Source organism: Pseudophryne corroboree, chromosome 6 (genome assembly GCF_028390025.1).
Source record: "Pseudophryne corroboree isolate aPseCor3 chromosome 6, aPseCor3.hap2, whole genome shotgun sequence".
Lineage (NCBI taxonomy): Eukaryota > Metazoa > Chordata > Amphibia > Anura > Myobatrachidae > Pseudophryne > Pseudophryne corroboree.
In genome coordinates, this window is record NC_086449.1 from 562,341,217 (window position 1) to 562,356,321 (window position 15,105).

Genomic DNA, 15,105 nt, shown 5'->3' on the forward strand with positions numbered 1-15,105 from the left:
GCCACCTACTCACCACTTCTTACTTCTGGCTCTGTTAAGGGAGGCGGCGTGCTGCGGGTCTGTACACTCGCTGTGGTGGGTCAGTGTCCTGTCAGCAGGGAACGGGACCATTAACAATAAGGAGGTTGGGCCGTTACCCCCCCTAAGTCCCCCGAAGCAGGCAGTCTGGTGCCAACCAGACCTGCCTGAAAAAAAACAAACACAGAAAACTCTTCAGGAGCTTCCCTAAGTGTGACCGGCTCCTCCGGGCACATTTTCTAAACTGAGTCTGGTAGGAGGGGCATAGAGGGAGGAGCCAGCCCACACTAATAATTTCTTAAAGTGCCAAGGCTCCTACTGGACCCGTCTATACCCCATGGTACTAATGTGGACCCCAGTATTCTCTAGGACATAAGAGAAAAAATAAGATTTTACTTACCGGTAAATCTATTTCTCGTAGTCCGTAGTGGATGCTGGGGACTCCGTAAGGACCATGGGGAATAGACGGGCTCCGCAGGAGACAGGGCACTCTAAGAAAGAATTAGGACTACTGGTGTGCACTGGCTCCTCCCTCTATGTCCCTCCTCCAGACCTCAGTTAAGGAAACTGTGCCCGGAAGAGCTGACAGTATAAGGAAAGGATTTTGGAATCCAGGGTAAGACTCATACCAGCCACACCGTATAACTTACCCAGTTAACAGTATGAACAACAACAGAGCATCAGACAACCTGACGCAAACATAACATAACCCTTAGTTAAGCAATAACTATATACAAGTATTGCAGAAGAAGTCCGCACTTGGGACGGCGCCCAGCATCCACTACGGACTACGAGAAATAGATTGACCACACTCCTTGGAAATTTCTTCCCTGTGTGACTGCTCCCCAGCCTCTCAGGCTGGCATCCGTGGTCACCAGAACCCAGTCCTGAATGCCGAATGTGCTGCCCTCTAGTAGATGAGCACTCTGCAGCCACCACAGAAGAGACACCCTTGTCCTTGGAGACAGGATTATCCGCTGATGCATCTGAAGATGCGATCCGGACCATTCGTCCAGCAGATCCCACTGAAAAATTCTTGCGTGAAATCTGCCGAATGGAATCGCTTCGTAAGAAGCCACCATTTTTCCCAGGACTCTTGTGCATTGATGTACTGACACTTGGCCTGGTTTTAGGAGGTTTCTGACTAGCTCGGATAACTCCCTGGCTTTCTCCTCCGGGAGAAACACCTTTTTCTGGACTGTGTCCAGAATCATCCCTAGGAACAGCAGACGTGTCGTCGGAAACAGCTGCGATTTTGGAATATTTCGAATCCACCCGTGCTGTCGTAGAACTACTTGAGATAGTGCTACTCCGACCTCCAACTGTTCTCTGGACCTTGCCCTTATCAGGAGATCGTCCAAGTAAGGGATAATTAAGACGCCTTTTCTTTGAAGAAGAATCATCATTTCTCTATCGTCCTAGTGGATGCTGGGGTTCCTGAAAGGACCATGGGGAATAGCGGCTCCGCAGGAGACAGGGCACAAAAAGTAAAGCTTTAGGATCAGGTGGTGTGCACTGGCTCCTCCCCCTATGACCCTCCTCCAAGCCTCAGTTAGATTTTTGTGCCCGGCCGAGAAGGGTGCAATCTAGGTGGCTCTCCTAAAGAGCTGCTTAGAAAAGTTTAGCTTAGGTTTTTTATTTTACAGTGAGTCCTGCTGGCAACAGGATCACTGCAACGAGGGACTTAGGGGAGAAGAAGTGAACTCACCTGCGTGCAGGATGGATTGGCTTCTTTGGCTACTGGACATTAGCTCCAGAGGGACGATCACAGGTACAGCCTGGATGGTCACCGGAGCCTCGCCGCCGGCCCCCTTGCAGATGCTGAAACGAGAAGAGGTCCAGAATCGGCGGCAGAAGACTCCTCAGTCTTCTTAAGGTAGCGCACAGCACTGCAGCTGTGCGCCATTTCCTCTCAGCACACTTCACACGGCAGTCACTGAGGGTGCAGGGCGCTGGGAGGGGGGCGCCCTGGGAGGCAAATGAAAACCTTTTTTGTCTAAAAATACCTCACATATAGCCTCCGGGGGCTATATGGAGATATTTAACCCCTGCCAGAATCCATTAAAGAGCGGGAGACGAGCCCGCCGGAAAAGGGGCGGGGCCTATCTCCTCAGCACACAGCGCCATTTTCCCTCACAGAAAGGCTGGAGGGAAGGCTCCCAGGCTCTCCCCTGCACTGCACTACAGAAACAGGGTTAAAACAGAGAGGGGGGGCACTAATTTGGCGTTAGAAATATATAAAAGATGCTATAAGGGAAAACACTTATATAAGGTTGTCCCTATATAATTATAGCGTTTTTGGTGTGTGCTGGCAAACTCTCCCTCTGTCTCTCCAAAGGGCTAGTGGGTCCTGTCCTCTATCAGAGCATTCCCTGTGTGTGTGCTGTGTGTCGGTACGTGTGTGTCGACATGTATGAGGACGATGTTGGTGAGGAGGCGGAGCAATTGCCTGTAATGGTGATGTCACTCTCTAGGGAGTCGACACCGGAATGGATGGCTTATTTAGGGAATTACGTGATAATGTCAACACGCTGCAAGGTCGGTTGACGACATGAGACGGCCGAAAAACAATTAGTACCGGTCCAGACGTCTCAGAAACACCGTCAGGGGTTTTAAAACGCCCGTTTACTTTAGTCGGTCGACACAGACACAGACACGGACACTGAATCCAGTGTAGACGGTGAATAAACAAACGTATTCCTTATTAGGGCCACACGTTAAGGGCAATGAAGGAGGTGTTACATATTTCTGATACTACAAGTACCACAAAAGAGGGTATTATGTGGGATGTGAAAAAACTACCGTAGTTTTTCCTGAATCAGATAAATTAAATGAAGTGTGTGATGATGCGTGGGTTCCCCCCGATAGAAAATTATGGGCGGTATACCCTTTCCCGCCAGAAGTTAGGGCGCGTTGGGAAACACCCCTTAGGGTGGATAAGGCGCTCACACGCTTATCAAAACAAGTGGCGGTACCGTCTATAGATAGGGCCGTCCTCAAGGAGCCAGCTGACAGGAGGCTGGAAAATATCATAAAAAGTATATACACACATACTGGTGTTATACTGCGACCAGCGATCGCCTCAGCCTGGATGTACAGAGCTGGGGTGGCTTGGTCGGATTCCCTGACTAAAAATATTGATACCCTTGACAGGGACAGTATTTTATTGACTATAGAGCATTTAAAGGATGCATTTTCTATATATGCGAGATGCACAGAGGGATATTTGCACTCTGGCATCGAGAGTAAGTGCGATGTCCATATCTGCCAGAAGATGTTTATGGACACGACAGTGGTCAGGTGATGCAGATTCCAAACGGCACAAAGGTGTATTGCCGTATAAAGGAAGAGGAGTTATTTGGGGTCGGTCCATCGGACCTGGTGGCCACGGCAACTGCTGGAAAATCCACCGTTTTTACCCTAAGTCACATCTCTGCAGAAAAAGACACCGTCTTTTCAGCCTCAGTCCTTTCGTCCCTATAAGAGTCATATCTGCCCAGGGATAGAGGAAAGGGAAGAAGACTGCAGCAGGCAGCCCATTCCCAGGAACAGAAGCGTTCCACCGCTTCTGCCAAGCTCTCAGCATGACGCTGGGACCGTACAGGACCCCTGGATCCTACATGTAGTATCCCAGGGGTACAGATTGGAATGTCGAGACGTTTCCCCTTCGCAGGCTCCTGAAGTCTGGTTTACCAAGGTCTCCCTCCGACAAGGAGGCAGTATGGGAAACAATTCACAAGCTGTATTCCCAGCAGGTGATAATCAAATTACCCCTCCTACAACAAGAAAAGGGGTATTATTCCACATTATATTGTGGTTCTGAAGCCAGAAGGCTAGGTGAGACCTATTCTAAATCTAAAAAAATTTGAACACTTACAAAGGTTCAAATCAAGATGGAGTCACTCAGAGCAGTGATAACGAACCAGGAAGAAGGGGACTATATAGTGTCCCGAGACATCAGGGATGCTTACCTCCATGTCCAAAATTTGCCCTTCTCACTAAGGGTACCTCAGGTTCGTGATACAGAACTGTCACTATCAGTTTCAGACGCTGCCGTTTGGATTGTCCACGGCACCCCGGGTCTTTACCAAGGTAATGGCCGAAATGTTGATTCTTCTTCGAAGAAAAGGCGTCTTAATTATCCCTTACTTGGACGATCTCCTGATAAGGGCAAAGTCCAGGGAACAGTTGGAGGTCGGAGTAGCACTATCTCGGATACTGCTACAACAGCACGGGTGGATTCTAAATATTCCAAAATCGCAGCTGATCCCGACGACAAGTCTGCTGTGCCTAGGGATGATTCTGGACACAGTCCAGAAAAAGGTGTTTCTCCAGGAAGAGAAAGCCAGGGAGTTATCCGAGCTAGTCAGGAACCTCCTAAAATCAGTGCATCATTGCACAAGGGTCCTGGTAAAGATGGTGACTTCCTACGAAGCAATTCCATTCGGCAGATTTCACGCAAGAATTTTTCAGTGGGATCTGCTGGACAAATGGTCCGGATCGCATCTTCAGATGCATCAGCGGATAACGCTATATCCAAGGACAAGGGTGTCTCTCCTGTGGTAGTTACAGAGTGCTCATCTTCTAGAGGGCCGCAGATTCGGCATTCAGGATTGGATGCTGGTGACCACGGAGGCCAGCCCGAGAGGCTGGGGAGCAGTCACACAAGGAAAAAATTTCCAGGGAGTGTGATCAAGTCTGGAGACTTTTCTCCACATAAATATACTGGAGCTAAGGGTAAATTTATAATACTCTAAGCTTAGCAAGACCTCTGCTTCAAGGTCAGCCGGTATTGATCCCGTGGGAAAAACATCACGGCAGTCGCCCACGTAAATAGACAGGGCGGCACAAGAAGCAGGAGGGCAATGGCAAAAACTGCAAGGACTTTTCGCTGGGCCGAAAATCATGTGATAGCACTGTCAGCAGTTTTTCATTCCGGGAATGGAAACTGGGAAGCAGACTTCCTCAGCAGGCACGACCTCCACCCGGCAGAGTGGAAACTTCATCGGGAAGTTTTCCACATGATTGTAAACCGTTGGGAAATACCAAAGGTGGACATGATGGCGTCCCGTCTGAACAAAAAACGGGACAGGTATTGCGCCAGGTCAAGAGACCCTCAGGCAATAGCTGTGGACGTTCTGGTAACACCATGGATGTACCAGTCGGTGTATGTGTTCCATCCTCTGCTTCTCATACCTAAGGTACTGAGACTTATAAGACGTAGAGGAGTAAGAACTATACTCATGGCTCCGGATTGGCCAAGAAGGACTTGGTACCCGGAACTTCAAGAGAGGACTTATGGCCTCTGCCGCTAAGAAGGGACTTGTTTCAGCAAGTACCATGTCTGTTCCAAGACTTACCGCAGCTGCGTTTGACGGCATGGCGGTGGAACGCCGGATCCTAAGGGAAAAAGGCATTCCGGAAGAGGTCATTCCTACCCTGGTCAAAGCCAGAAAGGAGGTGACCGCACAACATTATCACCACATGTGGCAAAAATATGTTGCGTGGTGTGAGGCCAGAAAGGCCCCACGAAGAAATTTCAACTCGGTCGATTCCTGCATTTCCTGCAAACAGGAGTGTCTATGGGCCTCAAATTGGGGTCCATTAAGGTTCAAATTTCGGCCCTGTCGATTTTCTTCCAGAAAGAAGTGGCTTCAGTTCCTGAAGTCCAGAAGTTTGTCAAGGGAGTATTGCATATACAACCCCCTTTTGTGCCTCCAGTGGCACTGTGGGATCTCAACGTAGTTCTGGGATTCCTCAAATCACATTGGTTTAAAACCAGTCAAATCTGTGGATTTGAAGCATCTCACATGAAAAGTGACCATGCTCTTGGCCCTGGCCTGGACCAGGCGAGTGTCAAATTGGTGTTTTTTTTCTCAAAAAAGCCCATATCTGGTTGTCCATTTGGACAGGGCAGAGCTGCGGACTCGTCCCCAGTTCTCTCCCTAAGGTGGTGTCAGTGTTTCACCTGAACCAGCTTATTTTGGTGCCTTGCGCCTACTAGGGACTTGGAGGACTCCAGGTTGCTAGATGTTGTCAGGGCCCTGTAAATATAGGTTCCAGGACGGCTGGAGTCAGGAAAACTGACTTGCTGTTATCCTGTATGCACCCAACAAACTGGGTGCTCTTGCTTCTAAGCAGACTATTGCTAGTTGGATGTGTAATACAATTCAGCTTGCACATTCTGTGGCAGGCCTGCCACAGCCAAAATATGTAAATGCCCATTCCACAAGGAAGGGGGCTTATCTTGGGCGGCTGCCCGAGGGGTCTCGGCTTTACAACTTTGCCGAGCGGCTATTTAGTCAGGGGCAAACACGTTGGTAAAATCCTACAAATTTGATACCCTGGCTAAGGAGGACCTGGAGTTCTCTCATTCGGTGCTGCAGAGTCATCCGCACTCTCCCGCCCGTTTGGGAGCTTTGGTATTATCCCCATGGTCCTTTCAGGAACCCCAGCATCCACTAGGACGATAGAGAAAATAAGAATTTACTTACCGATAATTCTATTTCTCGGAGTCCGTAGTGGATGCTCGGCGCCCATCCCAAGTGCGGATTATCTGCAATACTTGTACATAGTTACAAAAATCGGGTTATTATTGTTGTGAGCCATCTTTTCAGAGGCTCCGCTGTTATCATACTGTTAACTGGGTTCAGATCACAGGTTGTACAGTGTGATTGGTGTGGCTGGTATGAGTCTTACCCGGAATTCAAAATCCTTCCTTATTGTGTACGCTCGTCCGGGCACAGTATCCTAACTGAGGCTTGGAGGAGGGTCATAGGGGGAGGAGCCAGTGCACACCACCTGATCCTAAAGCTTTACTTTTTGTGCCCTGTCTCCTGCGGAGCCGCTATTCCCCATGGTCCTTTCAGGAACCCCAGCATCCACTACGGACTCCGAGAAATAGAATTATCGGTAAGTAAATTCTTATTTTCGGCCATTACCTTGGTAAAGACCCGGGGTGCCGTGGACAATCCAAACGGCAGCGTCTGAAACTGATAGTGACAGTTCTGTACCACGAACCTGAGGTACCCTTGGTGAGAAGGGCAAATTGGGACATGGAGGTAAGCATCCTTGATGTCCAGGGACACCATATAGTCCCCTTCTTCCTGGTTCGCTATCACTGCTCTGAGTGACTCCATCTTGATTTGAACCTTTGTATGCAAGTGTTCAAAGATTTCAGATTTAGAATAGGTCTCACCGAGCCGTCTCGTTTCAGTACCACAATATAGTGTGGAATAATACTCCTTTCCTTGTTGTAGGAGGGGTACTTTGATCATCACCTGCTGGGAATACAGCTTGTGAATTGTTTCCAATACTGCCTCCCTGTCGGAGGGAGACGTTGGTAAAGCAGACTTCAGGAACCTGCGAGGGGGAGACGTCTCGAATTTCCAATCTGTACCCCTGGGATACTACTTGTAGGATCCAGGGGTCCACTTGCGAGTGAGCCCACTGCGCGCTGAAACTCTTGAGACGACCCCCCACCGCACCTGAGTCCGCTTGTACGGCCCCAGCGTCATGCTGAGGACTTGGCAGAAGCGGTGGAGGGCTTCTGTTCCTGGGAAGGGGCTGCCTGCTGCAGTCTTCTTCCCTTTCCTCTACCCCTGGGCAGATATGACTGGCCTTTTGCCCGCTTGCCCTTATGGGGACGAAAGGACTGAGGCTGAAAAGACGGTGTCTTTTTCTGCTGAGATGTGACTTGGGGTAAAAAAGGTGGATTTTCCAGCTGTTGCCGTGGCCACCAGGTCCGATGGACCGACCTCAAATAACTCCTCCCCTTTATACGGCAATACTTCCATGTGCCGTTTGGAATCTGCATCACCTGACCACTGTCGTGTCCATAAACATCTTCTGGCAGATATGGACATCGCACTTACTCTTGATGCCAGAGTGCAAATATCCCTCTGTGCATCTCGCATATATAGAAATGCATCCTCTATAGTCAATAAAATACTGTCCCTGTCAAGGGTATCAATATTTTCAGTCAGGGAATCCGACCAAGCCACCCCAGCGCTGCACATCCAGGCTGAGGCGATCGCTGGTCGCAGTATAACACCAGTATGTGTGTATATACTTTTAAGGATATTTTCCAGCCTCCTATCAGCTGGCTCCTTGAGGGCGGCCGTATCTGGAGACGGTAACGCCACTTGTTTTGATAAGCGTGTGAGCGCCTTATCCACCCTAAGGGGTGTTTCCCAACGCGCCCTAACTTCTGGCGGGAAAGGGTATAACGCCAATAATTTTCTATCGGGGGAAACCCACGCATCATCACACACTTCATTTAATTTATCTGATTCAGGAAAAACTACAGGTAGTTTTTTCACACCCCACATAATACCCTTTTTTGTGGTACTTGTAGTATCAGAAATATGTAACACCTCCTTCATTGCCCTTAACATGTAACGTGTGGCCCTAATGGAAAATACGTTTGTTTCTTCACCGTCGACACTGGAGTCAGTGTCCGTGTCTGTGTCGACCGACTGAGGTAAATGGGCGTTTTAAAGCCCGACGGTGTTTGAGACGCCTGGACAGGTACTAATTGGTTTGCCGGCCGTCTCATGTCGTCAACCGACCTTGCAGCGTGTTGACATTATCACGTAATTCCCTTAATAAGCCATCCATTCCGGTGTCGACTCCCTAGAGAGTGACATCACCATTACAGGCAATTGCTCCGCCTCCTCACCAACATCGTCCTCATACATGTCGACACACACGTACCGACACACAGCACACACACAGGGAATGCTCTGATAGAGGACAGGACCCCACTAGCCCTTTGGGGAGACAGAGGGAGAGTTTGCCAGCACACACCAAAACGCTATAATTATACAGGGACAACCTTATATAAGTGTTTTCCCTTATAGCATCTTAATATATAATAATATCGCCAAATAAGTGCCCCCCCTCTCTGTTTTAACCCTGTTTCTGTAGTGCAGTGCAGGGGAGAGCCTGGGAGCCTTCCTAGCAGCGGAGCTGTGTAGGAAAATGGCGCTGTGTGCTGAGGAGAATAGGCCCCGCCCCCTTTTCGGCGGGCTTCTTCTCCCGTTTTTCTGACAACCTGGCAGGGGTTAAATACATCCATATAGCCCCAGAGGCTATATGTGATGTATTTTTAGCCAGCATAGGTACTTTCATTGCTGCCCAGGGCGCCCCCCCCAGCGCCCTGCACCCTCAGTGACCATTGGTGTGAAGTGTGCTGAGAGCAATGGCGCACAGCTGCCGTGCTGTGCGCTACCTTAAGAAGGCTGGGAAGTCTTCAGCCGCCGATTTCTGGACCTCTTCTCTCTTCAGCATCTGCAAGGGGGTCGGCGGCGCGGCTCCGGTGACCCATCCAGGCTGTACCTGTGATCGTCCCTCTGGAGCTAGTGTCCAGTAGCCTAAGAAGCCAATCCATCCTGCACGCAGGTGAGTTCACTTCTTCTCCCCTAAGTCCCTCGTTGCAGTGAGCCTGTTGCCAGCAAATAAAAAACCTAACAAAACTTTTACTCTAAGCAGCTCTTTAGGAGAGCCACCTAGATTGCACCCTTCTCGGCCGGGCACAAAAACCTAACTGGGGCTTGGAGGAGGGTCATGGGGGGAGGAGCCAGTGCACACCACCTGATCCTAAAGCTTTTGCTTTTGTGCCCTGTCTCCTGCGGAGCCGCTGTTCCCCATGGTCCTGACGGAGTCCCCAGCATCCACTTAGGACGTCAGAGAAATCTGGTATGTCTTGAGATATACAGCAGATTTCTGTGACTCTACACTTCTGCCTGTCCTCCAGAGAGCAGAATTCAATTTAGCACTTGCTTGAGGCTGCACCAACGATGTGCATATACATGTACCATACAGTAATGGCGCTATTACTTAATGTGCTGAAATATAGTTTGACAGTTCAGAGGAGTAGCAACCAATGATAAAAAAAATGTTGACTGAAAATCATTTGTATCTCTTATCCATCGTTCACACATGCAGCACGGGAATTTGCTGGATCTATCTATATCCCAGTTGTCAGCTCGGCCCTGATAAAGAGCAGGGTCGGGGACTCGGGACTTCATCTCTGTTATACCCCTTTTTCCACTAGTGAGCACGGGTCGCAGCCGGGAGCCGGACACGGGTGTGCTCAGTCCCCTTTCCCACTGCGCTCACCAACCCGGCATATTACCGGGTTGGTGACGCTGCTGATGACGTGGCAGGGGCAGCGCTGGGAGATCACATGATCTCCCAGCGCCGCTCTTCCATACAGTGTGAATGGGAGTTGTGTCGCATCGACACGGCTTCCGTTTACACTACACAGCTTACCGGGGTTGAACACGTCCCGGCAAGCTACCTGGGTAGGATTCCCAGATCATTTGAGTCGGGAATTTGCAGGGGGGACCTTTTCCACTAGAAAAAAAATATGGGTAAATGCGCGCCCCCGCACATTTACCAGTGTTTTAAGAGCTAGTGGAAAAGGGGTATAAGTTTGCTTTCACACATGCCAAAAAGCCGGGTTGATGTGCAAAAACCCAGGATTTTGCTGCACGTGTGAAAATGATATTACTGTGAATCTACAGACTACCCTGGTGCATGATAAGCAGATTACTAAAGGAAGCTCACTGCACCATGATCTGGGTTTAAACTGTCACTTTACACAAGTTATTCAAAAGCATTTATTATATGTCAGTGATTAAAGGATAGTGATCTAAACTTCATATTATTAGCTTATTCAGAATAAAAAGTGTTTTTCCATTTTTAATGCTTGTGTATCATGTGGTAGTTAAAAATAAAAATACAGTAGGTACTTTAAGCTAAGCGTTTTATTCAATAGCACAGTATACCTGCTTCATGATTGATGATTGTAGTCTGTAACAATGCGGACAAATGAGAACACCTTAAAAAAAAAAATCTGCTAAAGCACATTGGACAATGGGGCAGATGTATTAAGCCTGGAGAAGGGATAAAGAAGTGATAAATAAGTGATAAGCGCAAGGTGATAACGCACCAGACAATCATTATAGATTTCAAAAATGACAGTAAGAAGATGACTGGCTGGTGCGTTATCACCTTGCGCTTATCACTTACTTATCCCTTCTCCAGGCATAATACATCTGCCCCATTGTTTGCACAAACACACAACCCTGAATGCCATTGCAGAATATTTGATACGTTATATTACATGGTAACTCAGCCAGTTTCACATGGAAGTGTTCAGTACGTGCAATGTTTTGTAGTTACCTTGTTGTCCGTTCTGATGAGCTCCAGAAGAGAAGACTGTTCAAAGGGCACCAGCTAAAATAAAATCATGATAAAGTATTATATTCTATTTAGTGTACACAGAAGATGAATAATATTGTTTTAGGATAAAATAAACATTTTAGCAATGCACTAAATGGCAAAATGGCCAAAAAGCACAATATATGGTTCTTATTCTGTAGCGTTAATTGGGTAACTGTTACCTTCTTGAACTGTTTTTTTTTTCTCATACGAAATCCACACGTCTTGTCATTACAGATGGAGTTTCCCTGATCAGTGATTAATAAAAACCTGCAGTTTTCGGGCAGCCGTGACACATGACGTCACGTTATATCAATAACAAAGGACTGACTCTCAGTGGATGCATCTTCCAGCTGTACCCATAAACTCCTGTGCCGTGTCTCCTGTGGCCCCTCCATGCATAGGACTCCCTCCCTAAGCTGAACACCGACCTGCTCTCAGAGACTCCCAACCTCAGCGCGCCTGCCATGAATTGATTCCTGCACTCAGCTGCAATCCTACGGATGCTCCTGACCGCCGAGGAATTACACAGATCCACTGTTGTACCCGGCAGCTATACCCTGACCTACTGTGATGTGCCCAGCAGCGAAGAGCGCCTTACCTTACCCTCCCACGTGCAACACCCGACAGACACTCCCCCACCCACCCTGCGACACTCCACACTGACAAGTGTTTGAAAATCCCAAAAAATACAAAATGCTTCTGGTCCCAAGCATCTCGGACATTGGAGACTCTACCTGTGTTCTGAAATATTTTCAGACTGTTATCCCACAGTAGATACAATAAAATGGTGTCTGGAAAATACCCCATAAGATGGGGTTCATTACAGATATTTGTTGGGTAATTCTTCAGACAGCTATTTCATGGGCAATTTAAAGGGCTGATATTGGTGTAACGGACAGACAACATTATACCTTGGTATGACAAGAAATTGGGGGTATTTATTAGACACAAAGCAAAACGTTTGATACTAATCTTTTGCTATATCTAGGAAACCAGTGCTGCAGTACACAGAATACAGAAATACATTTCCACAAAACACATACAGATGTAGGAAAAGGACTGATCCAACAGAAAAAGGTTACTTGACAAAGTTCAGATTCCAATGAGAGTAGTGCCTGTGTATCACCCCCGAGTTCCCAGTCTGAAAATGACCTCATTCCGCCCTAAAGTCTAGACTAAAGGGCCATATACACGTGAGAGATGTGTGCTGAGCGAACCGCTCAGCACACATCTCTCCCGCCGCTCAGCACAGCGCAATGTGTGCTGAGCGTGTGGGGGGAGACGGGGGGGCCGCTCAATTCACCCAGCGGGTGAAATGAGCGACGTGCTAGATTGGCCTGCATGCAGGCTCAATCTAGCACCGGCGATAGCGATGTGCGGGGCCGCGCATCGCTATCGCTGAGGGGGCTACACACGAGTGATCTGTTCTTAAAATCTAAGCAATCTAGTCAGATTGCTTAGATTTTAAGCATGGATCTCTCCGTGAGTACCCCCCTTCACAGTAATTCAGGAATCAGTTGGGGGTAAAAACTGCAAACTGACCGTCATTTGGCTTTAAAACTGAGCAGGTAAAAGTGAGAGAGACAACTAAGCATTTCACAAACAGAACTAGGAGCAATAAGCAGAGGCTGGTAAATTCCCTGTAGCGATAGCAAGAACACAGATTTGAGCACACCCAAAAATACTTAACAGAATATATTCTTTATCCTGTCACTCTTTAAGCAGTCATGTGAAAGGGTATGACCGGACGAAGATGTGACTGGATGTTCAATTTCTAGCAGGAAATGTATCTGATCTTTTTAAGAGTCCAAGTTTGTTAAAGGAAGCGGACATTTTCTAATGAACACATGTGCACTGTCATTTTGAAACAATGATGCCTTTGAAAACAAATATTTCAAAGACAAACAGGAATTTATAATCTGTTCTTACATGAAACTCATCATTTAATAATTAACTCGGAAAAGCAACACTACACTACAGAAAACCGCCGATTAGAAACAATAGATCATAGAAAAGGTTCAGTTTCCAATATATCCAAATACATGCGGTAGGTCATTGGCGTTTGTGGTGTGTATTAGCATGGTAGGTATCTTACACTGCGTACTGTAATGGAACAAGGGACTAATTCAACATTCTCTGGACAGCACTGATGCTTTTACTATATAATACACGAGACATGATGGTTTTACTAGAATACTATCAGGAAACTGAACATATATGTGTGACCGGTGGTCAGAAGGCCGACAGCGGCATCCCAATGGCGAGAATACCGAAAAAGGTACGGTAAGAATATTTACCCTCCTCCTCTACCCCTAACACCCCCCCTTCCGGCCTACTTACGATCAGGATGCCGGCATTAGCATTTCAACTGATGTCAGGGTTCCAGCGCCGGTCTTCTGTTTGCATGCCGGGATTCCAGTGCTAGGATTTAGACGGCTGACTTCCCGACCGCCGGCATCCTGAACGCATCCCTAAGAAACGCATTAGGATACTAGGATTGTAATATTACCCACGGTGTTTAGTGGGTCGGTAAAGATCCGGGTTTAACACCCAGTGCTATTCAATTATTGGTGAATTTTCCTGCCGGTAACCCATCAATTTATGGATTACCCCAAGAGGGATAGTCAATTGTTTGAAAAGTCAGTTGGGTGACTGTTTTTTCCTATCTAATAGACAGGAAAAAAACAGACACCTAACCGACTTTTCAAACATTTGAATTCCCCCCCAAGTGTTCAGTTCCAGAGGGTGGATTTAATGTGGATTATTCCTTGCAGCTCCTGAGGCTGCAAGGGTAAAAAAATAAAAATAAGAATTTACTTACCGATAATTCTATTTCTCGTAGTCCGTAGTGGATGCTGGGAACTCCGTAAGGACCATGGGGAATAGCGGCTCCGCAGGAGACTGGGCACAAAAGTAAAGCTTTAGGACTACCTGGTCTGCACTGGCTCCTCCCCCTATGACCCTCCTCCAAGCCTCAGTTAGGATACTGTGCCCGGACGAGCGTACACAATAAGGAAGGATTTTGAATCCCGGGTAAGACTCATACCAGCCACACCAATCACACCGTACAACCTGTGATCTGAACCCAGTTAACAGCATGATAACAGAGGAGCCTCTGAAAAGATGGCTCACAACAATAATAACCCGATTTTTGTAACAATAACTATGTACAAGTATTGCAGACAATCCGCACTTGGGATGGGCGCCCAGCATCCACTACGGACTACGAGAAATAGAATTATCGGTAAGTAAATTCTTATTTTCTCTGACGTCCTAGTGGATGCTGGGAACTCCGTAAGGACCATGGGGATTATACCAAAGCTCCCAAACGGGCGGGAGAGTGCGGATGACTCTGCAGCACCGAATGAGAGAACTCCAGGTCCTCCTCAGCCAGGGTATCAAATTTGTAGAATTTAGCAAACGTGTTTGCCCCTGACCAAGTAGCTGCTCGGCAAAGTTGTAAAGCCGAGACCCCTCGGGCAGCCGCCCAAGATGAGCCCACCTTCCTTGCGGAATGGGCTTTTACAGATTTTGGCTGTGGCAGGCCTGCCACAGAATGTGCAAGCTGAATTGTACTACAAATCCAACGAGCAATAGTCTGCTTAGAAGCAGGAGCACCCAGCTTGTTGGGTGCATACAGGATAAACAGCGAGTCAGATTTTCTGACTCCAGCCGTCCTGGAACATATATTTTCAGGGCCCTGACTACGTCCAGCAACTTGGAGTCCTCCAAGTCCCTAGTAGCCGCAGGTACCACAATAGGCTGGTTCAAGTGAAACGCTGAAACCACCTTAGGGAGAAATTGAGGACGAGTCCTCAATTCTGCCCTGTCCGTATGAAAAATTAGGTAAGGGCT

At 47.8% G+C, this 15,105-nt stretch overlaps 1 protein-coding gene across 1 annotated transcript in view; it reads right to left on the minus strand.

The window, feature by feature from the left end:
* The window catches only part of WASHC4 (WASH complex subunit 4), a 209,637-nt gene that overhangs the window by 181,348 nt on the left and 13,184 nt on the right, over positions 1–15,105 (minus strand). Inside the window, exon 3 of the mRNA XM_063927760.1 lies at positions 11,209–11,262. Coding sequence (XP_063783830.1) covers positions 11,209–11,262 — 54 coding nt within the window. The remainder of the gene's footprint in view (positions 1–11,208; positions 11,263–15,105) is intronic.